The sequence below is a fragment of the Diceros bicornis genome, chromosome 15 (assembly GCF_020826845.1).
Source record: "Diceros bicornis minor isolate mBicDic1 chromosome 15, mDicBic1.mat.cur, whole genome shotgun sequence".
Lineage (NCBI taxonomy): Eukaryota > Metazoa > Chordata > Mammalia > Perissodactyla > Rhinocerotidae > Diceros > Diceros bicornis.
In genome coordinates, this window is record NC_080754.1 from 49,274,032 (window position 1) to 49,301,424 (window position 27,393).

At 40.2% G+C, this 27,393-nt stretch overlaps 1 protein-coding gene across 1 annotated transcript in view; it reads left to right on the forward strand.

Moving 5' to 3' along the window:
- SPATA16 (spermatogenesis associated 16) overlaps positions 1-27,393 on the forward strand; it is a 219,458-nt gene that overhangs the window by 178,383 nt on the left and 13,682 nt on the right. The window contains exons 8-9 of the mRNA XM_058556339.1: positions 4,921-5,085; positions 7,630-7,713. Coding sequence (XP_058412322.1) covers positions 4,921-5,085; positions 7,630-7,713 — 249 coding nt within the window. The remainder of the gene's footprint in view (positions 1-4,920; positions 5,086-7,629; positions 7,714-27,393) is intronic.

Here is a 27,393-nt window from a genome sequence, read left to right on the forward strand (position 1 = left end):
GGGGTAGGTAGGGCTTCAACTTATAGACTTTGGGTGGACACAAACATTCAGTTTATAGCAATCTCATTGGCTCTACTGCAAGTTTTGGGTCCTGTTCTCCAATTCACCTTCTATCACAACCTCTTCCAGACACACACACACATGCACACACACACACATCCACCCTCACCATTTTTTCCCTCCTAATTAGAGACCCACACACATCAACACTGTCACCGTGCAAGCAGTGGAAACTTTGCTAACAAAAACCATCAGCGTGTAGCATGATTTCATCTCAACCGCACATGGTTAGCCTAGCAGAGCCAGTGTGCTGGATGTTGTGGAGGTGATCTCGCTGTAATTTGGCCCTTCGAGGTGATACCTGCCATACCTTGTTACTTGTCAGGAAACTCACCTCATCATCTGTTGCCAGCTCAGATCTCAGTGAACGCAGGTTGGGCCTATCTAGGCATTGGGCACTTTTCAAATGTTCTTATCTCACTGCCTTCTCACCTTTCAAAGGGCGTTCTTGGAAATTTGTATATGTGTGTATCTTTATGTGTTTATAAAGGAGATTTGAAAAACGTAATTAACAAGATTCTTAGCATCTAATTAATAACTCAATCCTCTTTAGAATGAGTCAGTACTACTTTGCTAACTGGAAGGAATTTCACCAACTTTCCTGTTTGTTCCTGTGGGAAATAAGTTTTTGGAAGATTTTCTCAAAGAGTTTTAATAGAATTGAAGTGAGTGAGCCTGAAGGGACCACACGTAAATGCAAATATTGGCTTCTAGGTTTCTTATGATATGCCCAACCACAGCTTCATAAAGCAGGACTAAATAAAATTGGCTGCTGCAAAAGTAACCTAGCTTAATGAAGCAAGTAATGAGTTGGTGAGTAGTAATCATTCCTACATGGTACCATTAACTGTGATGTCAGCAGCCCTCGACAGTGTTTTTAAGATCCCCTGACGTGTGTTTTTTCTTGTCAGATATCAAATGCCATCCACTTGAATGTTTAGGCATTGCATCATCCTTATTAGCTGTTATCCTACTTTGTGACACCTGTAGATGAAGACTTCTGTCCAAGGCTGTGCTCTGGCTGTGTAACCCTAGGGCAAGTCACTTAACCTCTGAGCTGTTTTTTCTCATTTATAAAATAAGCTGATATCTGCCAGGCCCACCTCACAGAGTTGTTGTGAGATCAAAAGTACATAATCCGTGTTGAAGCACTTTGTAAACTATTACAAATTTTAGAAGTTTTAATTATTTGTATCAGTTTTAGTTTGCTTTGACAAAACGACTGTTTCATAGACCTTTCTTTTTCCTTATACAAACCGTGTTCTTTGAAATTACATATCCTTCTAACACGAAGATGGTACGATTGTCCTGTGGATTTCCACTTTTTTTCGTTAAAGTGATGTGCTCAGCGTCACAAAGATTAGGTACCTTTGTGCTTTGTGTCACAAAGGCAGGATTAGAGGTGTCCTCTCCAGCCATGGAGTAGATCTACTGCCCACAGTAGGGCTTCCCAGGGAACATGAATGTTCACCTCTTGCTGTGAGGTGGTAGACGCAGTCAGTGAAGGAGACAAACGACATGCTGGCATGATGGAAGTGTCTAGGTCTCAGGCAATGATTCTCCTTACGCTCTGACACCAGTTTCTTATCTTTATAGATTCCTTTGCTAGCCACACAACGCACAGCCAAACAAGAATGATGCTGGTATTTTAAAAGTTATAATCTAAAATATTCTGCCACCTTCTTATCTGGTCTTTTAATCCCACTGAACATCAACCCCATTCAACCAGTAGCTCTGCTCTAACGGTATTTTTCCTTCTCTGGATCTTTGTCCTAATTATTTCACATGCTGCACCAGATGCCGCTATGCTTTTCCATTCATTGACTTTATTGGCTGCTCTCAGTTTCATACCTTATGTACTATGCTTCCTGGGCTAAATGTTGAAAAGTTAAAATAATAAAATCTCTTGCCATGCATGAAGCCTCCTTCACAGGCTGACTTGCCAAAAAATGACCTAACTAACCATGTTTTTAATACCGCATTAATTTTATTTTTAATTTCCTGCAAGTAAAGCATAAGAAATGTTTACATATGCACATTTGAAATGAACAATAATGTGTTCCATACTCCTCTTTTTTTGCAATTAATGTTTCTATATGTTATGTCAAATGGAAATATATTCCTAATACTTGGGCTCTGCTTTTCAACAGTATTATGTCGTGCCAATTATTTGCCAAACATTTATCCATACCTGCTGTTAAAGTCTAGGTAGTTCTCTGACTGAAGCCTTCATTTGAACTTGCTATTTATCTAACCTTCGTTGCACCTGGGTGAGGTTTCAGCATCAGCCTTGGCAACTTTATGACACTCTCTCCCACAGCAAAGGAGCCCTTTGATCACTCCTGAAGTCTCCTGGGAGGGCTACTTCCCCTTAGACTTAGTTCTTGCTAGCATTGCATGTTGAAGCTAATTCCTTCATTTTTCATTATTTCCTTTATTTTCTTAAAGCAACAGCGTTAAAACATTCCTGCTGGCATTATATATTGATTTCTATTGCTTTTTCACTTTGTCTCTCAAAAACCCCTATCTTGTATAGATAAAACATTAATCTATAGTCTCCTGATAACCAAAACTGCATTTGGCTTGGGGCGGGGGGAGGCTGGGTGACTATTAACAGTCGACTATGTTCTTTCCCTCGAGTCTTATTCGGATGGAGCACTTCCTGTTTTGTTATGCATCCGACAATCAAGCTAACAAAGCACCATTGCCTTCCACTATTTTTATTTTCCTGATGTTTTGGAAAATTACACTCATTATGTTCCTGAACAGGCTGCCGTTGTTTCTGCTCCTTCGAGTTGAGTCGCTACACCACTTTCCTACAACTAGCCCCATTGTTTATTTTAAATAAGAACAAAGAAAGCAATTTTTCTTCAGAAAGAAAACTGTTTCTCCTGCAACTTGCTTTCCTCTACTTGACAGAAGCCCATTGTTTAGCTACCTGTTAAAACTAAATGGGTAGGCTAGCTATTTCGTCAATTCAGAGAAGGGATCCCAAATTCACAATTTAAACCATCACTCCTATAGGTTCATAGATTTTCAGATAAATGGTTAATCAGAAGGAACAAATTAGCAGGGATAGAGGGACATTAGTCGAATGGCGTAGATAGGTAGTAGGGAGAAATAAAGCAAATACAATGCAATGGTGCTCAACCTGCCTTTATTACCACGATTCTAGAAATGTGCCAACTTCTAGAGGTCGATGTCAATCAAAATATGAGTATGACATTTCAGAAAGAACAGCTTTCTAAATTCAAGTTGAAATTCAGATGCTCTTTAGTAACACTAGTTTCTAATAACTTTTCTCTTTAGAAGAGACTATTTTAAGAAGGAAAAATCATATCTGCCTTCTCTAATTTCTGGGGGAAAAAAATCTGTTCTATAACTGTGCACAAACTAAAATAGTCCTTGCTCAGACACTAAGCTTTAAGGTAGTGGTTTGTTCTCCAACTTCTGTTTGAAATATTTGACTATTTTGAGGGGCACCTAGCTAAAATCCATATTTCTAGGGCCACATATCAAGAGATTGTGATTCACTGAGTAAGGCTCAGGACTCTGCCTGGTTAACAAACCAGCCTAGTGATCCTGGTGCAGGTGGTCCAAGAGGAACCCTGCCATAAAGGGATGCAGGTCACCCAGCCTTCCTCTTCTGAGCGCCAGGATGCAGAATGCAAGTACCACAATAAATCCTCCTGTGACTTCCCATTTATCGTCACCCTCCAAACGTAGTAGAAACCCAAGGCTTTTCTTTTAGCCCTTAGATGCCCCCTTATGTCAGAAGTACTTTTTCGTAAACATAAATGTGAGAATTTTATGATAAACTTTGTCTCTTGTATAAAGCATTACAATGTGTATTAAACTTTTTAGAGAAGGTAGTAGACTGGCAGTAGCAAACACCTTATTTACGTGTGCCCCCGTTTTTGAGAAAGCCAAAATACCAATAGATTCATGGGGATTGGTGGTCCTTACAAATGTATGCAATAGTCTATTTCAAGACAGATCATGTCACTTGCTGGGATGGTCCTGGAATAAAGCGCTACAATGGTAGAATAAAGCGCTACAATGGTAGAATAAAGCGCTACAATGGTAGAATAAAGCGCTACAATGGTAGAATAAAGCGCTACAATGGTAGAATAAAGCGCTACAATGGTAGAATAAAGCGCTACAATGGTAGAATAAAGCGCTACAATGGTAGAATAAAGCGCTACAATGGTAGAATAAAGCGCTACAATGGTAGAATAAAGCGCTACAATGGTAGAATAAAGCGCTACAATGGTAGAATAAAGCGCTACAATGGTAGAATAAAGCGCTACAATGGTAGAATAAAGCGCTACAATGCCACAAGGAGGAGCCAGAGTCTCAGGCCATCCAATGAGAACTAGAGATGAAGCAGAACTAGAGGTTAATGTAAGCCATTGGGGTAAACGGAATTCAACTTGCATAAAAAACGTTCTTTTATATAAACAAGATAGCGGGCAACTCTTAGCTCTTATGATGGCTTGGTGATGTAGATAAAGTCGCCCCTTTAAACAAGCACAGCTCTGTGGATCCGCACGGGGAGAGTGAAGCACAGGTTCAATCCCAGTCCCCTCTGTTCCCCTCAGCCCAGCTTCCTTCTGCAGGGCCACCTGCAAATCCTTCTCAATAGTCCTGCAAAGTGTTCCCTTTTATATATATTCATCTGTTTGAAGGAAGAGCGCAGGCAATTCTCTAAAATGATGAAAGGAAACATTTATTTGTACTAGATACCAATCCTTCAAAGGATGTAAGTATATTATAACAAGCCCTGGCTTTAATCCCCAGGGAGAAGTCTTTTTCTGTGGTTCTAAATGTTCTAAAACATTTCTTTTCCTGGGAGACTAGGGGAGTTTCTGTGCGTGGTCGGGTGTGATGGAGAAGTTGCAATACGCCAGCCTCCTCAGCCAGCTGCAGAGAGTAAAGGAGCAGTCCCAGGTGATCAATCAAGCAATGGCAGAGCTAGCCACCCTCCCCTATCTCCAGGACATCAGTCAACAGGAGGGGGAATTGGTAAGTATTTGTTTTTCTCTGTTTAAGGCTTTCACAGGCCCTGAGCCAACAAAAGAGTGATATGATCTGAAAAAAATTGTGATAATAAATGTAGCCAACCCTCATGAAGTTTTCTAATGAAGAAACTGGAAAATGTAGAAAGGTGTGTGTGTCTGGTTTTTATTTGCTCATGTTGACTAGCTTCCAGTTTTTATAGCAAGAACTTTGTGAGATGTAAAAACATTGGAAGGGGCTGATTATTCATATCATGTGTCAGACTTTTGGTTTTAAGGTGAAATTTTAATAAATTGTTCTGTAAACTCCAAGATACATTAATATATGATTCTCTTCTATGAAAAAATGAGGGAAGAAAAGAGTTAATTGCTGTATAGCAAACCAACCCTACAAAATAGTCTTTAGAGTTTCTTATTCTCTTCTAGGTCACATATATGTTGGCAGCGCCAAAACACACGCATATTTGTACATTTAGATTAAACAGTTGTTTTATTCGAGAGGAAAATGTAGTTAGTCAAATGGCTGTTTTTTTAAACTGAATTGACCAGTTAACTCAGAAAACACAGAGCCAGTCAAAAACTAGTTGAAGGAATGTCTCATAGAAACATTCTTCACACATTTATTATATTATAATCATAATTTATATTAGAAATGATAGCACCTCGTTTGAAAAACAATTACTAGACGGTGTGCTGGCCATTTGGGGAAAGGTAAAGTTTCCCACATATGGAGACCCCAATGTGCTGTAGGACAGGGCTCTTGATTGTGAGGCTTTCATTGAAGGTAGCAAAAACTCATTATAGACCTGAATTGAGTTCACAAAGTGAGGATAAGAGCAGCTCCAAACGATCATCTGTCATTTTCAGATAACCAAAGGAACCCTCCCTCTTTGAACTTTTAAAATTGTAACAACCCATCAAGAAATGAACTGCCGACATTCATAATGTTCATCTCATTCTGTAAAAGTGTTTTAAATAAATCCTGATATTCAAAGTAAGCATAGAAAATGGTCTGACTAGCCAAATAATAAAACTAGGCATACTAAAGATGAAAACTATGAAAAAAAGTCCATTAATCAAGGAATTACTAAGTCAAAACTGGCAATAATACATTCTCAACCTTTCTGGTGTGGGCAATGGAATGCCTTCTAAAGGGCTATGTGTTTATCCTACCATTCATAAGGCATGCAGGAGTGCAGCAATACGGAGCTTTCAAAGTGCATATTATAGCCAGTTATAGAAGATTAATGCTCCTCTGAGATAAGAGGAAGCAAAGAAAATGTTAATTTAAGAAGCTGGCACAATGTTGATCCTGTCTTCCTGAAAAGCACATTCAAGATTTAAATGAAAAATACTGGGGAGTTTTCTGCACTTAGGTCTTCTTAACCACACATCTGCTGCTTTCTTTTTTCTGGAAATACTTATATTTCAAAATATACACAAAGAGCTCCAAATTAGCATCATTGTCATCCCTCACAAACAAGTTAGTGCAATATTCCACTATATGAAACCTTTTGGAAAATAGGATTTCATGGGATATTTTCATAGTGTATAAGCCTACTAGAAAAAAATTTAAATGTATATGGATGGATATGTGCAAGCCAAATATTTAAAAATCATGTATCTTGCAAGATTTCATGACCTTAAGTAATAGATTGTACTTTCCAACTTCCAAGCATGGGTTAACCTAGAAAATAAATCCTCGTAATACCTTTTATGGTACTACAGACAGAGTGACTGCTCAACAGAAGAGTTTCGAGTGACTCAACTCTCTGCCCTCCTGCTTAAGCTCTGCAATATCTAAGATACAGAAAGATTATCTACGGGTTCATACTGTTTGATGACACAGTGAACTGAACAGGCTTTTGTTCTTTTTTAGAGAACTTCCTTTTTTAGCTTTGAATATCACATGGCTTGACGTGGCCTCATTACTTTGCAGCCACATATGCATCGTGTGTATAGGATTGTCTTAAATTGGAATTTGGCACTTTAGGACAAAGGGTGGAATTTTTAAAACTTGCCTTTGAATGGAACCTAAAAAGAAAACTTGGGTATTTTGAAATTTTAGAAAAAAATAGGGAAAAGAACTTAAATGAGCTAGTTCCTTTAAGAGGCAGTAAAACAGCACAATTTTCTTATTGTCCTCTGGTGAGCTTTTGTATGATGCCTGGAATTATGATACATTAGCCTCAGGAGAAAATACTAAAAGGCATTCATGTACTACATGCCATTTCCTGAGAGAATTAGCTACCGCCTTCATGCTTTACAACCTAAATCTGTTTTTACAAAACATCAACACTTACTACATTAAAACCTATATATTTTCTACAAATTTTCCAGAAGAATCTTTTCATTGTTTCAATATTTTATATCTGCAATAATACTCAGTAATGACTGAAGCAAAGATGAGGTGGCAGTGTTCATTGTCGGAAAGATGAGTAATAAAATCATCAGCGTACAAATGATTTTTTAATTAGGTTTTAATCTGTGTATTTAGAGAAGTTATTTCTGTGTGAATTCCACACTGATAATTTTTATCTTGGTGCCACAGCTGCAGTCACTAATGGCAGATGCTATGGACACCCTTGAAGGAAGAAGAAACGATAAAGAACGTGTGTGGAATACAATCCAAAAGGTAAAACTTTCAGCTGAAGGAAAAAGATATATTATTTGCAAAGAAAATGTCTATCTTGGGTCAAATCTGTTTAGAAGATAAAGAGAAAAGAAAGTTCTTTGGTTTGTTTTATTGTATGTTTTCTTTTTTTAAATAAATGCAGCTCTCTCCACAGAAGTGTAACCAAAATCAAATATGCATTTATTTAATCTCTTCCCTCAGGTCTGCTTCTTTTCCAACAAATTGCGGTCATATGTTTTCATGAGTCTTCTTATCAGACTCATTTTCCTATTCTATTTTTATTATCTGCTTCTTCATTATTGGTTATTATAGATTTTTTTAAAAAGCCCTTTTATCAGTGTTTTACTCCACTCCCCAACCCTTTCCCCCACATTTTGTCACTTAAGGAATAATGGCTACATTTCAGGGAACTACAAAGAAACTAGCACATTGATGTTTTGGGTGGAGGAGTGACATACTGGTTGTTAGAAGTGGAGGAAAATCCCTTCACTGGCTACTGAAATTTAAATAAAGCAGCACCAAGATGCACCTGGCTCAGGAAACTTGTGTGACACTACACAGCCCTCTGACAACATAGCAGGAAGTAAGGTTGGGTCTCCAGTTCAGCTAAAGGTAGTAAGTAATATTCTGATCAGTCTACTCCCCACTCGGTCTCCTCTAATCACGTAAGAACCCACAAAGGAAGAACTGGGATCAGGAGATGTGCGAGGAGCAAGCCAAAGAAGCTTTAGTTTAAGAGGCAGAGTCAGCCATGAGGAATTCTAGTGCGTCTGAGGAAATGCGTCCCTTCTGTAATCAGTTCACAGGCCCTATGATAAATGCATAGAATAGAAATCAACCGAACTCACCAAGTATTTGTTGAATATCCACCGTGCCTTAAAGAATACTAGATGTTAAGGATATTGTGCTAGGCAAGACTAACACAGCCCTGCCTATATGCGCCATACCATCTAGGAAAGAAGACAGTTATTGAACAGTTACTTATAAATTTACTGAATATTACAGTAAAAAATTGGATGTTCAATGATCTATGGAAACAAACAGGGGAATATAATTTGGTCTGGGAGGTGAGAAAAGCCATCTCTGAGAAAGTGATATTCATACAACATTTAAAGAATAGTAGTTATCCAGATGAAAAGGGAAATTTCTAAACAGAGGGAACAGTTTGTATCAAGAATGCAAAGGAAGCATAGCATATTCAAAAACTGACAAAGGAACAAGGAACATATTTCAAAATGAAGTGGAGAAGCAGAAGTCAAATCACAGAAGGACTTATAAAGTATGTTAAGGATTTGGAATGTTTCAGAAAGTATTTACCTGGAAAATGTTTTTAAGACATCTCTAGGGCTGTAGCAGGAGAACAGATTGAGAGGCTACAGAAATGTGGGGAAGTCAGTGATAAGGTGTTGGCTTGATCTGTGCTGGAGAACATAGAGATGGAGAGAAGCAGATAGATATAAGAAATATTCAGGAAGCCAAATCTATAGGTCTTGTAGTTCATTGATTGCATACGGGAGTTTATACAATAGAAAAAGTTAAGAATGTTGCCCAGATTTTGGGCTTGAGCCATTGGGCAGGCGATAGGGAGTGGTGGGCTGGTGCCATTTACTAAGGAAGGAAACAATGTCAGAGGAGCAGCTTTTGGCTGAGAATATAAACTCCTTCAGAGTCCAGTTGGGAGACGAAACCATGCCAGATATTTGGAAGGGAATTTAATATAAAGAATGGTTAACCACATATGAAATTGTTAACTAGGTAACTGAAAAAGCAAAGTAGAACAATAATTTATCACGGAGGAAGCAGAGGAAGCAAAGGAAGCAGCTACCACCCCTTAGTGCTCAGGAATCAAAGAGAAGACGTTGGAATTACCAAAACTGGACACGGAGCAAGAACCCTGCTGGGCTAACGCTCGGACCTCCCACTAGGAGGCGCTGCTCAGCTGGTGCTAGTGTCTCTGAGCCTGGAGGAGGGATCACGGAGGGTTGAGACCCAGACTTCTGCGGGGGGGGGGGGGGGGGGGGTGGCTAACCCACTGGTGCTGGTGTTGGGGGGGGGGAGAAGAAGTGGTAATGAAGGTAATTCTGCAATGCTTGGAAAAACTAGACGCAACTGCTACTACAGAAAAGAGTGTGTGTTTCTGGAGTGAAAGAGCTTTGCGGAAGAGATGCTCACAGGAACCCCAGGCAGACAGGAACTCAGCAGCAAGTAAACAGGAAGCAGCAAGTCCCTCCTTTCTCCTTTGGCATTGCAGTGTCCCTCTATCCCCCCTACTGACAGAGACTGACAGCTGGCAAAATAGAAGTGGGTTTTGCAGAGTTCCAGCCTCAGCATCACAGAGCTAAGTGTAGAAGGGTGGGTTTGGAGTTGAGAGACTAGAGGGTAATAAATGGCACAAAAATGCATTGAACTTAGGGTGCTGGCAAGATATCCAAGGGGAAGTACAAGAGCCTGGAGTTCTGGATAAAAGACTGCATGGAGATAAAGATTTCTTAGTCATTGGCAAATTGATGTTAACTGAAATCATTTGAGTGGGTGACATGGCGGAGAAAGAGCATAGAATAAGAAGGGAAGAGAGCCTTGAGGAACACATGCCAAACTTAGGAGGAGAGCCCTCCTAAGGAGACTGAGAAGGAAGGGCAAGAGGAATTTGAGCTAGAGGTAAACCAAATCCAGTGCTGATGAGAGTCAAGCAATATAATCAAATCTCTCAGTTGGCTGTAGACATAACTGTCAGCAAACTACAGCCCACATGTCAAAACCAGCCAACCACTAAAATAGGTTATTATTTACAACAATATGTAAATAAAGTTTATTGCACACAGACATACCATTCATTTACACATTGTCTATGTTACCTTGGACAAGTTGAGTAGTTGCTACAGACCATATACCTCGCAAAGCCTAAAATATTTACTATCTGACCCTATACAGAAAAAGTTTGCTGTACCCCGGTTTATAGCATTATCCCTCCCAGAAATATTTGCATTTGTACAATAAATATTTGTATTTACAAATCCAAGTGATAATAGAACAACAATCCAATTATGAAATTCCAAGGACCGGCCAAAAAATGGAAGACAGAATGACATTTGTCTATACCTGTCCACATCTTGCAGACAACCACCAATTCCACCTCACTCTAAGCTACTGTTTTTGATGTCCATGTTCATAGGAGCTCTTAGCCTGTGGCTTCCCATTTTGCCCCTATGGCAGTTATCTATCGCTGAGTTACAAATCACCCCAAATATAGTGGTTTAGAACAAGAATTTGATGTTCTCTCTCACAGTTCTATGGGTTGATCAGACGAGCTATGTGGTTCTTGCTCAGTGTCTCTCATACAGTTCAATCAGATGGCTTCTGTGCATGGGGCTGGGGTCATTTGAAAGCTAAAGTGGACTGGACTCCAAGGTGGCTCAGTCATGTGGCTGATAGTTGACACTAGTCAGCTGAGACATTTGACTGGAGTGCCTAAACATGGCCTCTCCATGTGAATTAGGCTGGGTTCCAGAGGAAGTATTTCAAGAGAAAGGAAGTGGAAACCATCAGTCCTCTTAAAAGATAGGCCCAGAACTGGCAGAACAACTTCCAGCCTATTCTATTGGCCAAAGCAGTCACAGGCCAGCCCAGATTCACAGGGTTAAAGGAATAGACTCCATTTCTCCACAGAGGAGGATATGTGCATTCAGTGAGAAAATGAAATCGTAATGTTCGTCTTGGAGATTAGCTCCAGCAGCAGAGCCGTGATTCTGTGTTCTGACTGGAAAACATATCTGCAAGCAGCAGGAGTCAGGAGCATAGTCAAGTCAAGGCCTCCAAGGCCTCTGAGATTGGAACACTGCAGAGCCACTCCACCCAACCACTGGGTGTCTAGAAAGACTCACTGGTGAGCAGCCAATCTTTCCAAATTAAAAGCCCTGATAATGATCCTAGCTTTCTAAATGGAAGCTCCTGAAAGGTCTTTAGGAAGATGTGAATGGGAAGGAACAGGGTGCCAAATTTTCCCCAAGGGCTTTTAATTTGGTTAATGTGACTCTACAACGGATGATTGTATCACTTTCAGACAATTCCGGTAGCAAGTAAGTAATTTCCTTTTACTGCTACCGAGTTAATTTGCATGTGCAGAAAAAAAAATAATTAAAAAAACTAATTGTACAAGCTACACTGTGTTCTGAGCCCACTAGAAGTTGACATCAGCGTCACCACCTCTGAGATCTGTTATCTGTAATAGAAACAGATGTTGTACCTAATGAAAACACTTGAAATTTTCATCTGAAGCAGCAGAATTATAGCAGCACCTCCTAGTTCCACGTAGTTAAGGGATCTACCAGAATCCCTATTACCTCACACAATTTTCAGAGCTCTACTTTGTTATGGGTCTGTAAAAAGCCTCTCAAGATGAAATCTAATTTATGAGTGCTGACCTCGTGTCTAGATTTTGATTGTTTTGTTTTTTTTTGCTGAGGAAGATTCACCCTGAGCTAACATCTGTCACCAATCCTCCTCTTTTTGCTTGAGGAAGATTCGCCCTGAGCTAACATCTATTGCAAATCTTCCTCTATTTTGTATAAGGGCTGCCGCTACAGCATGGCCACCAACCAGCAGTGTAGGTCCACGCCTGGGAACTGAACCCAGGCCACCAAGGCAGAGTGCACCAAACTTAACCTCTAGGCCACGGGGGCCAGCCCTACATTTTGTTTTCTTTGAGATTTTTCTAAGAACCCAGAAAGAGAAAGAATGAGACAATTGTTTTTTTTCCTAATTCACCAGAACTAAAATTTATTCTTTATAGAGTTTTAGGAAAGTGACTCTTATTTTGGCTTGGCTTTACAGAGTATTTCCTTTCCAGTAATTAACTCAAAAAAGATATGTATATGTTGGTTTAGCTGTGCACATACAAAAATGAGCAGATTATGTCAAAAAATGGTAAATTTTCTTGTGTTGGAAAGTTCCATGACATGACAGGACTCTTTAATTAAGAGTATCACACTTTGCTTAGTTTTAGTCTATAACAAAAATACCTGAGAAAACACAGCCTTTTGAATATCCTACAGGTCCTATTAACACGCTGCTCACTCACACACTCATCAAACATTCATGCCACCTCCTCTGCTTGGACACTGTTCTAGACGTTGTAGATCCAGCCATGAACAAGCAGTGCCCTCGTGATGTTTGCACTCCACTAGAGAAAAGGAAGCGATAAACCACCTAAAGAAATATGGAATAGGGGCTGGCACGGTGGTGCAGTGGTTAAGTGCGTGTGCTCTGCTTCTGTGGCCCGGGGTTCGCAGGTTCGGATCCCGGGCACAGACCGACGCACCACTTATCAAGCCATGCTGTGGAGGCGTCCCATATAAAGTGGAGGAAGATGGGCACGGATGTTAGCCCAGGGCCAATCTTCCTCAGCAAAAAAGAGGAGGATTGGCAGATGTTAGCTCAGGGCTAGTCCTCCTCAAAAAAAAAAAAAAGAAATATGGAATATGTTGTAATTAATAAATGCCATAGTGGGAGGAAGCGGGAAAGGGAAATGGAAAGTGCCAGATGGTTGCAACTGTGTGGAATAGTCAGAGCAGGATTCACTGAGGTCACATTTGAACAAAAATTTGAAAGAAATGAGGGAGCCAACCATGCAAGGATCTGTGGAAAAGCATTCCAAGTAAAGGAAACAGCAAAGGCAAAACCCTGAGACTGGCGTGTGCTGGGCACAAGCAAGGAACTGCACGGAGGGCAGCACAGATGCAGCAGAGGGATCAAGAGTCACAGGAGATGCAGTGAGAGAGGAGAGGAGGTAATGCTTTGTCAAATAAACAGACAAAAACCCGCTAAGCTAAGCGGCTGAGCTGAGAACAGATTGAAGGGGGCAGGGAGACTAGTTGGTAGGTTATTGCAATGATACAGGAGATTAGTTATGGTGGCTTGAACCTTGAACACAGGTGGTGGCAGTAGCTGTGAGAAGTGGTCAGATTTGTTCTTCTATCCAGAAGAACAAAGGCTTATTTAGAGGGAGGATAGTGCAGTAAAAAACACCCTGACCTAGCCATTCGGAGCCCTGGGTCTGTCCCAAATTACCTCAGAAGCCACTTCCTTTCTCTGGACCTCACGTTTCTCATCTGTGAAATAAAGATATTGAACCAGAAGATTATAAGTCCCTTCCCAGCTCTGAATGAATGGATATTCTGAAAGCCAGACCATCAAAATGAAGAAATGAGAGCTAATATTTACTGAGCTCTTAATATGTGCCAACACTCTCCTAATCCACTTTACGTCACCAACTCACTAATCCTCACATGAAGTAAAAGGTGTAATTTATTAAACAGAGAAGTTCCATAGTTTGCCTAAAGTCACACAGCCAGTAAGTGGAGGAGCCAGAACTTGATACTTGATCTGGCTCTAGAGCCTAAACTCTTTATTTTTAAATTATATATATATACGTGTATTTTTTTTAGAGACAAGGTAGTGCATTCCTGCCTCCCCTTCCCGTTTCCCACCTTATGACAGTCTACTGGCCCAGCCTCTCCTGGTAGGTTTTCCTCCTTTGCTGGAGCCACGCCCATGCATTGGGAGGGAATGACATTTCCCTCCGTGTGAAGGCACACAGAGTTTTATTTATATTTTTTATTGAGGAATAATTGACAGAAGATATTACTTTCAGGTATACAACATAACGATTCACTTATTGTATATATTTCAAAATCACCACAGTAAGTCTAATTAACATCCATCACCATACATAGTTACAAAATTTTTTTTCTTGTGCTGAGCATTTTTAAGATCTACTCTCTTAGCAACTCTCAAATATGCGATACAGTATTGTTAACGACAGTCGCCATGCTGTACGTTATATCCCCGGCGCCTTATATGTGTTATAACTGGAAGTCTTTTTGACTCCCTTTTGACCCCCTTCACCCTTTTCACCCACCCCCTAAACTCTTTCTCGATGGAAGCCTAAGTTTTGTGCTATCTGGAAAAGCCTGGCTGACCAGCCTGTTCTACGTATAGCTGAGCATCCAGGTGTGAGGCCAAATGGGGAATTACAGTGACTTCCAACCAAAGTAGAATTCGGCCGTGAACTAGCCCAGCTTGTCTGTCCAATTCTCAAATTAAAGTTCTTTCAATCTAAGCCAAAGAAGTCACTAAGGAAGGAATTTGGTTTAGTCTACCTTTGTAATCCACCTATATAGGATTCTCCTCTGTTCCTTAGTATTCCATCTATAACCAGAAAGAATACAGAGCCTAAATCTTCAAATCCTTGACTGTTAACTTAGCTGCCACTCGGATGTTGGGCAAGTCACAACCTTCTGAGAAACACAATGTGTTCATCCCCTTACTACCTTCATAGTCTATGACTTTGTGTTACTTAGCACTGAGTCCTAAGGCCCATTGAAGCTTTATGAACTAAGCCTGAAGATAAACAGAAAAAGGAGTCTTTAGAAAAAGGAGTCTTTAAAAAAATGTGCCAACTGTTAAGTTGGAACATGCCTATTTCTTCTCACCAGAGAATCAGTTAAGAGAAACAGTTAAGCAATACTCTGTCTGCAACTCAGAAGAAAAAGTTATTTGCTCTTCGTTTACAAAGCCCAAACTTCACACTGAGAAGATCAGATTTTAACCTGGTATAACATATAGTATTGTCTTACTCTGATATGCCTCTGCATCACTGATTTGAGACTAAATGAGGAGAAATGAAGCTTTGTTATTTTAAAAGTAATGAGAGAAATTCTCTAGCATATAATCATGGTCCTGTGAATTTTCATGAGAAGAAATGTTACTTTAAAATTTCATCAAATACTATAACATAGCACATCATAATCTTCAATGAATCCAACTAATGGAGTGTATGGGTGGATATCTTTATACCATCCATATGAACTTATTCAAAATTATTTAGCTTTTTATGTTCCTTTTTATCTGAAAATCTTGACTTAAAAATCATCATCATACAGAATCATCAAAATACTCATCATCTTACAGAAATGACATTCATTGATATACTAATTTGATCTTTTAAGGTGAAAATGAGGTAGAATTGTATGTCACTTCGCATCTCTGTCCTGTTCAAGGCTCTTGATGTAGGCAGACAAGCAGGGGAGAATACAGATTTGGGAGGTGGACCAGGGCAGCTGGTTTAGGAGGGAGAGGGAAGAGCCTATTGCAACATTTTATTGACTTTCTACATCAGCATTGAAACCTGAATCCTTCCAGAAACTCTTCTGAGAGAGATGGCACAGGCAGCACTATGATTCATCGGCCAGGCATTTGAGCTGACTAATACGTGGTGTGGCCATGCAGTTGTGTCTCTCTGAAAGTGCTGCTTTTCAAAGATTCAGCAGCCATACCACTCATTGCAAAGCAGTTTTTCCAGCAATCAGGCTTTTCCTGTGTGTCTTGTTCTTTAAGGAGTCTCCGCAGATTTATTGCGATTTGATTGTGAATCTTCTCAGCTTCTGGTTATGGGCTTCCTCATTAGCATATCCCCAAATTCCTTTACAGTGTGTGCTCCGAGCACTGCTAAGCAGTTCTGTTCATGGCGTAATGCAGATTGTGCAGAGAAACCTAAGCGGTCTTGTTGCTGACCACGCTGGGGGTAGGGCGGGGATAGGCTCCGAGGACCAGGAGGGAGGAAGGCAAGGCCCAAGGGCTCAAGAGGCCAGGTGCCTGAGATAAGTCATCATGGTTCCTGGGATAAATGGGTCCCCACCAGCAGGTGTCCAGGGGGCAGCTCTAGTGAAGGAGTGTTCACCACAGCCCTGGCAAACCTCCTGATTGTGGTCAGAGGCTGAGCCCTGGGGCAATCAGACCTGGGGGAGGTCCTCCTCCTCGAAGGTTAAACACTGCAAAGCCTGGGAAGCGGAGAAAGCCAAGAGTCTTGGTTTGGCCATCTCCCCCACCCACAGTGCAATGCTCCAAATCTAGATGGCAAATTTCAATTATCATTTAAGCTGAACAACATGTTTCTCCTCTGACTTAAAGGAAGAAGTATGCGGTTAATTGGTTAAACATTTTCAACAGCTGCATTTGCTAATCATTCACTTCTCACCTGCACTTGGCCTTTCCCCCAAAACTGGGAGTACCTCTTTTATATACTTTGCTGGCTGAAACTATTCTAAAACTTTGATGATTTGGCAGGAAATTTCTGCAGCAGAAGCATTTGTGTGCAGGAGTCGAATCTTAGCATGGCCCTCATCTAGGGAGCGTGTATCCAGGAGCTTTGCCATTTTTAACCAGAAGTTTATCAAGGGGCAGACAAAGCTGCCTGAAATTGTGCTCACATACCTAATAAAGTACTGTGTTACCCAACAAATTATCAAACTATGCTAGTCTGTTTGAAGCTTGCTTTTGAATAACTATCACAATCAAAACAAGCTATAGAAAAACTTATTTTGTACAATTAATAAAGTGATGACAACAAATATTATCATAATTACTATCGATCTTTCAGTATGTGCCAAGCACTTGAACAAGTTATGACGTTTAACGATTGCAGCCCTAAGAGGGAGAAGTCATTTTCTCTCCTTGAAAGGTGAGGAAAAAGAGCTTTGAAGAATTAATAAGGAAACAAGCCCAAGTTTGTAGTGACAGCGTTTGGTTCTGAAGCAGATTCCTTTGGGTCAAAGACTCTGTTCCTAATCCTTAGCTACAACACTTATGTTAAACCAAATGCAGCTACTAAGTCAGTGGCACCAAGAACATAACCTGGCTGAAGCTCAGATTCTGTAAGACAGCCAATGAGACAAACTTTGAGTCTACTTTGAGTGCGATAGGAGCTTCAGAGGCTATTGTAGGCATCCTCCGTCCTTCTATAGATCACAGCTGACTGGCCCAGCTGGGGACTTACCCAGACTGCTTTGCGGCAGCTGCCTGACCAGATCTGAACCTGGCACATACTATCCCCTGGATCATGCTGCTCTTACTGTCCTTGCTCACCATGCCTCCCTTTGTAGACATATCGTGTTTAGGTTTGCTTTAATAGCTCACCTTTCCTTTTCCTGCAACATCAGAGATTCAAGAAAACAGCTTGGCAGTCTAGTCATCCCCGTGGTGTACTTACTGTCGCTCTGCACATCCCTCTCTGGGGAGGTATCTGGATTAGCGTTCTGTAATGCACCAGGCAGGCTCTCAATGAACACACAATTTCAAAAGAACATATTGACATAACCCCTCCAAGCTTTACCCTCACAGCACAGAGCCCTCAAGGCTGGAACCGGACAGCACATTGCTTACTTCTTCAGTTCCTGGCTGTCTCCCTGCCTGTCCCACTAACGAGCTAATATAGGGAGGGGTTAAAACAGAAATTGGAAATGCTCATATTACTCCAAACCTATTAGTATTTTTATCTTTGTAAAAGCTTTTCAAAATGCATCTTTCAGAAGTTCAGTGAAATATTCTGGGACGAGGGAGGGGAGCATTTATCTCAATTGTATTTTGAACTGAAGAGTGAATTTGCAGTTCATTCTAAAAGTTCTCTCTTTAAATTACCAAGAGTGTCATCTTTGCTTGGCAGCACAGCATTTTACTGCATGTATTTTATACATTAAGTTTTGCAGTCCTTTATAATTCTAGAGAATAACAGAATAACAGCTTATACCACTTGGTAGCTAAATGAATCATAGGACATCTTCCATTCTGTATTGAAAGTGGGATTAATACAGAGTTCAGAGCAATTGACTTGTAGCTCATTCAATCATTAATAGTATACTCATTATACCTTTCATCTTTTGGAGAAGGGTAAAAATGAAAGTGTCTTTACATGCAAGCCTAAAAGAAGGTATAGGTCATTTATCATTCTGATTATTACTTTCTTAAAATGGTGCATATGGAGGAGGGGACAAGACTGTAGTGTAAAACACATACAAATGCCATAAGCACAAACACACCCATATCTCTTAGCATCAGCAAAACTCGGTGTATGTAAAACTTGTGTGTACTATACTAAGATGGCCTTCTGCTGGAGAAAAGACTGTGGAGAGGAGCATGAGATGACTGGTGGAAAGATGAATATGGACCTATGTTAGAGAGATCCTAACCTAGAGATAGGATAAAGTGAGGCCCCTCTCTTATTGAATTAAAGGAATCTGAGAGTCTTTTAACTTCTCAAGTCCTCTTAATGGGACAGAAGACCCCTTCAGCTTCACAATTATTCACTTCATCATATTGATGAAGATATTTAGAAGCAACTGGGAAAACTGATTCAAGAAATGAAAGTACATCTACCCAAGGTACAAGAGTCAAAAATCACTTTTTAAAAAGCCATGATAGAAGACTTCTACTTCTGGAAATATGGAATACACGTGCTTTTCCCTATTTCTCCCATTAAGTACAACCAAAAGCCCTGGACATTATATGTAAAACAAATATATGACTCTGAAAGGTAGAATGAAAAAGGCAGACAACCTAAGGACATGGGGACCTGAGGAATGACATGGTGGTGAATTCACTGGGTTTTTTTGTTTTTTGGGTTTTTTTGCCTCATACATTCCACACTTGTTGCTGAAGAAGCCAGTAACCCAGAAACACTAACATGTGTAGTCAAAAAAGCCCCAGCAAAATCCTGCTCTCTCTAGCCAAAGGATAAGGAAAGGAGCAGCCTAGCAAGACAGAAAACTCTTAGACAATCATTCTACTCCAGCCAAATACCACAGAAAAAAATGGTGGTCCAACTCCCACCCATGTCAGCAAAGGCCGAGTGAGTAGTTAAACTTCTACCCTCACTGGGCTATAACAAGGTATCTCAACCTTCCCACCCTAACAGGGTGGTGTCACGGAAGACCAAATAAGGAACCTGGCCTTTCATCCATACTGAGTGGTAAGGTACTCCTTTCTCCCTTCCCCACTGGTGTGGTGTCAGAGGAGGCCTAGTAGAAAGAATTTTCACCACCCAGCAGCAACCATGAGCCTCCCTCCTCAATGTGATATCAGTGGAGGCCACACGGGGAGCAGTGATGAGGTACTCCTACCCCTGCCAACTAGGGATGTATCAGTGTAAACTTAGTGAGGGGCTTGAATGCTCATCCTCACCCAGAAGTAATGAGGACCCCTCCCTCAGATGTCAATGGAGGCTAAGTGGGGAACCTAAACTTCTATCCCTACATGGCAGTAACAAGGCAGTGCCCCTCCCATTCCCTGCCATATCAGTGTCAGAAAAGTCTGGCTAAACCAGAAACTTTAAATGAGATCCACAGTTTCATAACATAATACCTCAAATGTCCAGATTTCAGTGGAAGATCACTCCTCACACCAAGGGCTAGGAAGATCTCAAACTAGAAGAAAGACAATCAATAGATTAACACAGATATGTTAGTGATATTAGAATTATCTGACAAAGAATTTTTTTTGGTAAGGAAGATTGGCCCTGAGCACCACGGCATGGTTTGACAAGTGGTGTGTAGGTCCACGCCTGGGGTCTGAAACTGTGTACCCCAGGCCGCTGAAACAGAGTGTGTGAACTTAACCATTATGCCACTAGGCAAGCCCCTCTGACAAAGATTTTAAAGCAGCCATCATAAAAATGTTGTGTTTTATTTGTGAGTGAGATTGGCCATGAGCTAACATCCTTTGCCAATTTTCCCCTTTTTGCTGAGGAAGATTGGCCCTGAGCTAATATCTGTGCCCAGCTTCCTCTATTTTATGTATGGGACGCTGCCACAACATGGCTTGATGAGTGGGGTGAGTAGGTCCGTGCCCAGGATCCGAAGCTGCAAACCCCGGGCCGCTGAAGTGGAGCATGTAAACTTAACCACTACACCTCTGTGCCAGCCCCTCTGATGAAGATTTTAAAGCAGCCATCATAAAAATGTTTTAATAAGCAATTACAAACACTTTAAAACAAATTTAAATAGATATAGATAGATATCTGAGAGTCTGAGCAAAGAAATAGAAAGTATCAGCAAAGAAATAGAAGATATAGAACCAAATAGAAATTTTAGATCTGCAAAATACAATAAATGAAAGAAAAAACTCAGTGGAGGGGTTCAGCAGCAGAATGAAGGGGACAGAGGAAAGAATCAGTGAAATGAAGATAGGACAATAGAAATTACCCAATCTGAATAACCAAGAGAAAAGAGACTGGAAAAAAAAGTCAACAGAGCCTCAAGGACCTGTGAGACTATTACAATAGATCTAACATTCATGTCATCAGAGTCCCAGAGGAGAGGAGAAAGTGGACAAGACTGAAAAAGTTCTCAGAGAAATAATGGCTGAAAACACCCCCAATTTGGCAAAATATGTAAAACCATAGATTCAAGAATTTGAGTGGCCCCAAACAGGATAAACTCAAAGAAATTCACAACAGGATACCTCGTAGTCAAACTTCTGGAAAGTAAAGGTAAAGAAAAATCTTGGAAGCAGCAAAAAAGAAATGATACATTATTTATAAGGAAAAAATAATTTGAATGACAGGAGATTTCTCATAAGAAAATATGGAGACCAAAAGTAAGTGAAACAATATTTTGCAAGTACTGAAAGAAATTGTCAACTCAGAATGCTATACCCAATGAAAATATCTTTTCAAGAATGAAGGAGAAAATCAAGACATTCTCAGATGAAGAAAAACTAAGAAAATTTGTCAAAAGCCAACCTACTCTAAAAGAAGGGCTAAAGACAGTTCTCTAAATGGAAAGGAAACAAAACATTAGACTGTCCTTCTCCTCTTCATTATGTGTGATAATGGAAGTAAAATAACATTGGATAATGCAGTTCTAAATGTAGGTAGAGTTCCGGTTTCTGATTCCTCATGTAAGCAGACTGGAAGTCAACATGCTGCCCTAACAACAAGTAAAAAGCTGAACAGACTAAAAAATCCAACTCTTCCTGGATTTATAAGAGAGGGAAAGACACAGAGCAAACCACTGCCCCCAAGATCAGAGAGACCAACAGGTGAGTACAGGAAGCTGTGGCTTCCCAGAGCAGAGACTCACCAGGGGAAACAATATTATGAGCTTTACTTCCAGGAGCTCAACCAGGCTCCCATAGTAAATATCAGAGAAAAGTCCACTTGGGCCTCTGGCAGGAGGTGAGGTAAAGGAACCCTTTTGAAATATGCCAGAGCACTCTTCTTCCTAGCAAGGCCTGCCCTCAGGGGAAACTAGTTAACCAGAGCCTAACTGACCTAGGGAAGAAAAATACCCAATTGTAGCCCACTCTAGCCATCTTGTTCCACCTAAGAGGGGAGAAGAAACTGAGAAACACTTGTGAAGTTCACAGTCCAAAGGCATATGCTCACTGAAAGACCTAATCATAGGACTATAGACGGCTTCCCCTCACCTCACAATGCACAACCACATTACTAAAGGCCTATTCACAGCAGTTCTTTTACCCAGTACATCATGTACAGCTATCAAGAAAAAATTACAAGGCATACCAAAAGGTAAAAAACACAATTTGAAGAGACAAAGCAAGCATCAGAACCAGATATGGCAGGGATGTTGGAATTATCAGACCAAGAATTTAACACAGTTATGATTGATATGCTAAGAGTTCAATGGATAAAGAAGACAGCATGCAGGAACAGATGGGCAATAGTAATAGCAACAATATACAGGCATACCTCGGAGATATTGTGGGTTCGGTTCCAGACCATAGCAATAAAGCTAATATTGCAATAAAATGAATTACAGAAACTTTTTGGTTTCCCAGTGCATATAAAAGTTATGTTTACACTACTATAGTCTATTAAGTGTGCAATAGCATTGTGTCTTAAGGTATTTAAAAAATACTTTATTGCTAGAAAACGCTAACTATCATGTGAGCCTTCAGTGAGTCATAATCTTTTTGCTGGTGGAGGGTCTTGCCTTATGTTGATGGCTGCTGACTGATCAGGGTGGTGGTTGCAGAAGGATGGGGTGGCTGTGGCAGTTTCTTAAAATAAGACAACAATGAAGTTTGCCACAGCGATTGACTCTTCCTTTCATGAACGATTTCTCTGTGGCATGTGACGCTGTTTGATAGCATTTTACCAACAGCAGAACTTCTTTCAAAATTGGAGTCAATCCTCTCAAACTCTGCTGCTGCTTTATCAGTTAAGTTTATGTAATATTCTAAATCCTTTGTTGTCATTTCAACAATCTTCAGAGCATCTTCACCAGGAGTAGATGCCATCTTAAGAAACTACTTACTTTGCTCATCCTTAAGAAGCAACTCCTCATCCATTAAAGTTTTTTCATTAGATTGCAGCAATTCTGTCACATCTTTGGGCTTCATTTCTAGTTCTAGTTCTCTTGCTATTTCCACCTCATCTGCAGTTACTTCCTCCACTGAAGTCTTGAACTCCTCAAAGTCATCCATGAGGGTTGGAATCAGCTTCTTCCAAATTCCTGTTTTTGTTGTATTTGGACCTCTTCCTATGAATCACAAATGTTTTTAGTAGCATCTAGAATGGTGAATCCTTTCCAGAAGGTTTTCAGTTTAATTTGCCCAGATCCATCAGAGGAATCACTATCTATGGCAGCTATAGCTTTATGAAATGTATTTCTTAAATAATAAGACTTGAAAGGCAAAATTACTCTTTGATCCATGGGCTTCAGAATGGATGTTGTGTTTGCAGGCATGAAAACAACATTCATCTTATTGTATATCTCCATCAGAGCTCTTGAATGACAAGGTGCATTTTCAACAAGCAGTAATATTTTTAAAGGGATCTTTTTTCTGAGCAGTAGGTCTCAACAGTAAGCTTAAAATAGTCAATAAGCCATGTTGTAAACAGATGTGCTGTCATCCAGGCTTTGTTGTTCCTTTTATAGAGCACAGGCAGAGTAGGTTTAGCATAATTCTTAAGAGCCCTAGGATTTTCAGAATGGCAAATGAGCATTGGCTTCAACTTACAGTCACCAGCTGCATTAGCCCCTAACAAGAGAGTCAGCCTGTCCTTTGAAACTTTGAAGCCAGGCATTGACTTCTCCTCTCTAGCTATGAAAGTCCTAGATGGCATCTTCTTCCAATATAAGGCTGTTTCATCTACATTGAAAATCTGTTGTTTAGTGTAGCCAGCTTCATTAATTATCTCAGCTAGATCTTCTGGATAACTTGCTGCAGCTTCCACATCAGCACTTGCTGCTTCACCTCGTACTTTTATGTTATGGAGATGGCTTCTTTCCTTAAACCTCATGAACCAACCTTTGCTAGCTTCAAACTTTTCTTCTGCAGCTTTCTCACCTCTGTCAGCCTTCATAGAATTGAAGAGAGTTAGGGCCTTGCTCTGGATTAGGCTTTGGCATAAGGGAATATTATGGCTGGTTTAATCTTCTATCCAGACCACTAAAACTTTCTCCATATCAGCAATAAGGCTGTTTTGCTTTCTTATCATTTCGTTGTTCACTGCCACAGCACTGTTAATTTCCTTCAAGAACTTTTCCTTTGCATTCACAACTTGGCTAACTGTTTGACACAAAAGGCCTAGCTTTTGGCCTATCTGGGCTTTTAATATGACTTCTTTCCTAAGCTTAATCATTTCTAACTTTTGATTTAAAGCAAGAGATGTGTAACTCTTCCTCTTGAACACTTAGAGGCCATTGTAGGGTTATTAATTGGTCTAATTTCGATACTGTGATGTCCCAGGGAATAGGAAGGCCCTAGGAGAGGGAGAAAGACAAGGATATGGCAGGTTGCTGGAGCAGTCAGAACACACACAGTTATCGACTAGGATCACCATCTTATATGGGCACTCTTCATGGCACCCCAAAACAATTATAATAGTAACATCAAAGATTACTGGCTGGGGCTGGCCCCGTGGCTTAGTGGTTAAGTGCGCGCGCTCCGCTGCTGGCGGCCCGGGGTTCGGATCCCGGGCACGCAGTGACGCACCGCTTCTCCGGCCGTGCTGAGGCCGCGTCCCACATACAGCAACTAGAAGGACGTGCAGCTATGACATACAACTATCTACTGGGGCTTTGGGGGAAAAATAAATAAATTTAAAAAAATTAAAAAAAAATAGATTACTGGCTGCAGATCACCATAACAAATATAATAATAATTAAAAAGTTGAAATATTATAAGAATCACCAAAAGGTAATACAGAGACACAAAGTGAGCAAATGATGTTGGAAAAATGGTGCTGAGAGACATGCTTGGGTTGCCACAAACCTTCAATTTGTAAAAAAATGCAATACCTGTGAGGCACAATAAAGTGAAGCACAATAAAACAAGATATGCCTGTATTCGATTATGTATGCTTATATATATATGATTATATGTAAGTAAAATGAATGACAGCAATAATACAAGGGATAGGAGAAAAGAATTAGAATTATTTTGTTATTATAAGGTACTCACACTACCTGTGTAGTGGTATAGTGTTATTTGAAAGGGGTCATAGATAAGTTGTAAATGTATATTGCAAACTCTAGGTCAACCACTAAAAAAAGTGAAAAAAAAAAGAAAGGAAGAACCGATATGCTAAGAAAGAAGAAAAAAATGGAATTATATAAAATGCCCAGTCAAAACCACAAAGGGCAGAAAAAGAGTGGAAGACTGCTATGACTTTGTTAAATTAACATTTGTTAAGTAGAGCACAGAGTGTCAGATGGTAAGCCCTGGTTCAACAAAAGACCATAAGAAAAATTTAAGTAGAGAAGTTTATTACTCACAGGTCCTGGAGAAAGCAAATGGCACATCACAAGAGGATACACAGGCAGGGTACAGACAGAGAGAGAGACACGACTGGGGCACATGCCTTTATTAGGGCCCAGGGGTGGAGTGCTTTGGGGTTCTCAGGCTGAGACGAGATTGGTCAATTCAAACCAAGAAGAATGGAGTTTTGGTAAGCTCCATGAAGGTCTTATCTAAGGGGCACACAAGGTGAAGGCCCTGGGAGGTGGAGGAGACTGTTGATGACAAGGGCTGTTGGGGATGTCTCGTCAGGAGATTACATTTGCTTGTGATTCTATGGGCTGTTGTCTAGGACATGCATTTGCATGAGGAGGCTAGTGTTAGTTTAAAGCCCCCTGCAAGCCACTTGGTCAAATAAAATGGATGCCAACGCATCAATACCGTGGAGTAGCTTAGCTAAACTCTTGACAGAAACAAAAATAGGAACAAAGAACAAAGGCAACAAATAGAAAACATTAATAAATGTGGTAGCTATTAACCCAGCTATATCAATAATGACTTTGAATGTCAATAGTCTAAATGCACCAATTAAAAGATAAATTGTCAGAGTGGATCAAAAAACATGATGCAACCATATTTTGCCTACAAGAAACCTAATTTAAATATAAAGACACATATAGATTAAAAGTAAATGGATGGAGACCCAGCCCTGATGGCCTAGTGGTTAAAGATCGGTGTGCTCCACTTTGGCGGCCTGGGTTCTGTTCCTGGGCACAGAACCACACCAGTCATCTGTCAGTAGCCGTGCTGTGGTGGTGGTTCACGCAGAAGAACTAGAAGGATTTACAACTGGAATATACGACTATGTACTGGAGCTTTCGCGAGGAAAAAAAAAAAAAAGTAATTGGTGGAGAAAAATATACCATGCTAATACAAATCAAAAAAAAAGTGAGAGTAGCTATATTAATTCCAGACAGAGGAAACTTCAAAGTAAGGAAAGTTATCAGGGATAAAGAAGGCTATTACAGGGCTGGCCTGGCAACATAGTAGTTAAGTTCACACGCTCCACTTCGGCAGCCTGGGATCTGCAGGTTTAGGTCCCAGGCACAGACCTATGCACTGCTTATCAAGCCATTCTGTGGCAGGTGTCCCCCATATAAAATAGAGGAGGATGGGCACGGATGTTAGCCCAGGGCCAGTCTTCCTCAGCAAAAAGAGGAGAATTGGCAACAGATGTTAGCTCAGGGTTAATCTTCCTCACAAAAAAAAAAAAAAAAAAGAAGAGTATTACATAATGATAAAGAGGTCAGTTCTCCAAGAAGACAAAACATTTCTTAACGTGTATGTGCCTAACAACAGAGCATCAAACTTCATGAGACAAAAACTGATAGAACTGCAGGCAGAAATAGATGAATCCTCTATCGTAGTGGGATACCCTTCTATCACAAATAGACAGATCCAGCAGACAGAAAATCAGTGAGGACATAGTTGAACTCAACAGCACCATCAATCAACTGGATATAATGGATATCTATGTACTACTTTATTTAACAACAGCAGAATACATATTTTTCTCAAGGTCACATGAAACATTCTCTAAGTTAGACTACATTCTGGGCCGTAAAACACGCTAACAAATTTACAATAATAGAAATCATACAATGTCTGCTTTCAGACCACAATGGAATTAAACTAGAAGTCAATAATAGAAAGATAACTGGAAAATCTAAGAATACGTGGAGATTAAACAACACTCTTCTAAATAACACATAGGTCAAAGAAGAAATCTCAAGGGAAATTTAAAAATATTTTGAACTAAATAAAAATGAAAACACAACTTGTCGTAATTTGTGGGATGCAGTAAAAACAGTGTTTAGAGGAAAACTTATAGCATTGAATGCATATATTAGAAAAGAATATTTGAAAAGATTGGAATAAGTAGATAAGCCTCTAGCCAGGCTAAGAAAAAAGAGGACACAATTACTAATACCAAAAATGAAAGAGGTCACATCACAACAGATCCTATGAGAATTAAAAGTACAATAAAGGAATACTATAACAACTCTATGCCCACAAATTTGATAGCCTAGATAAAATGGATCAATTCCTTGAAAGACACACTCTGCCAAAAGTCACACACAAAGA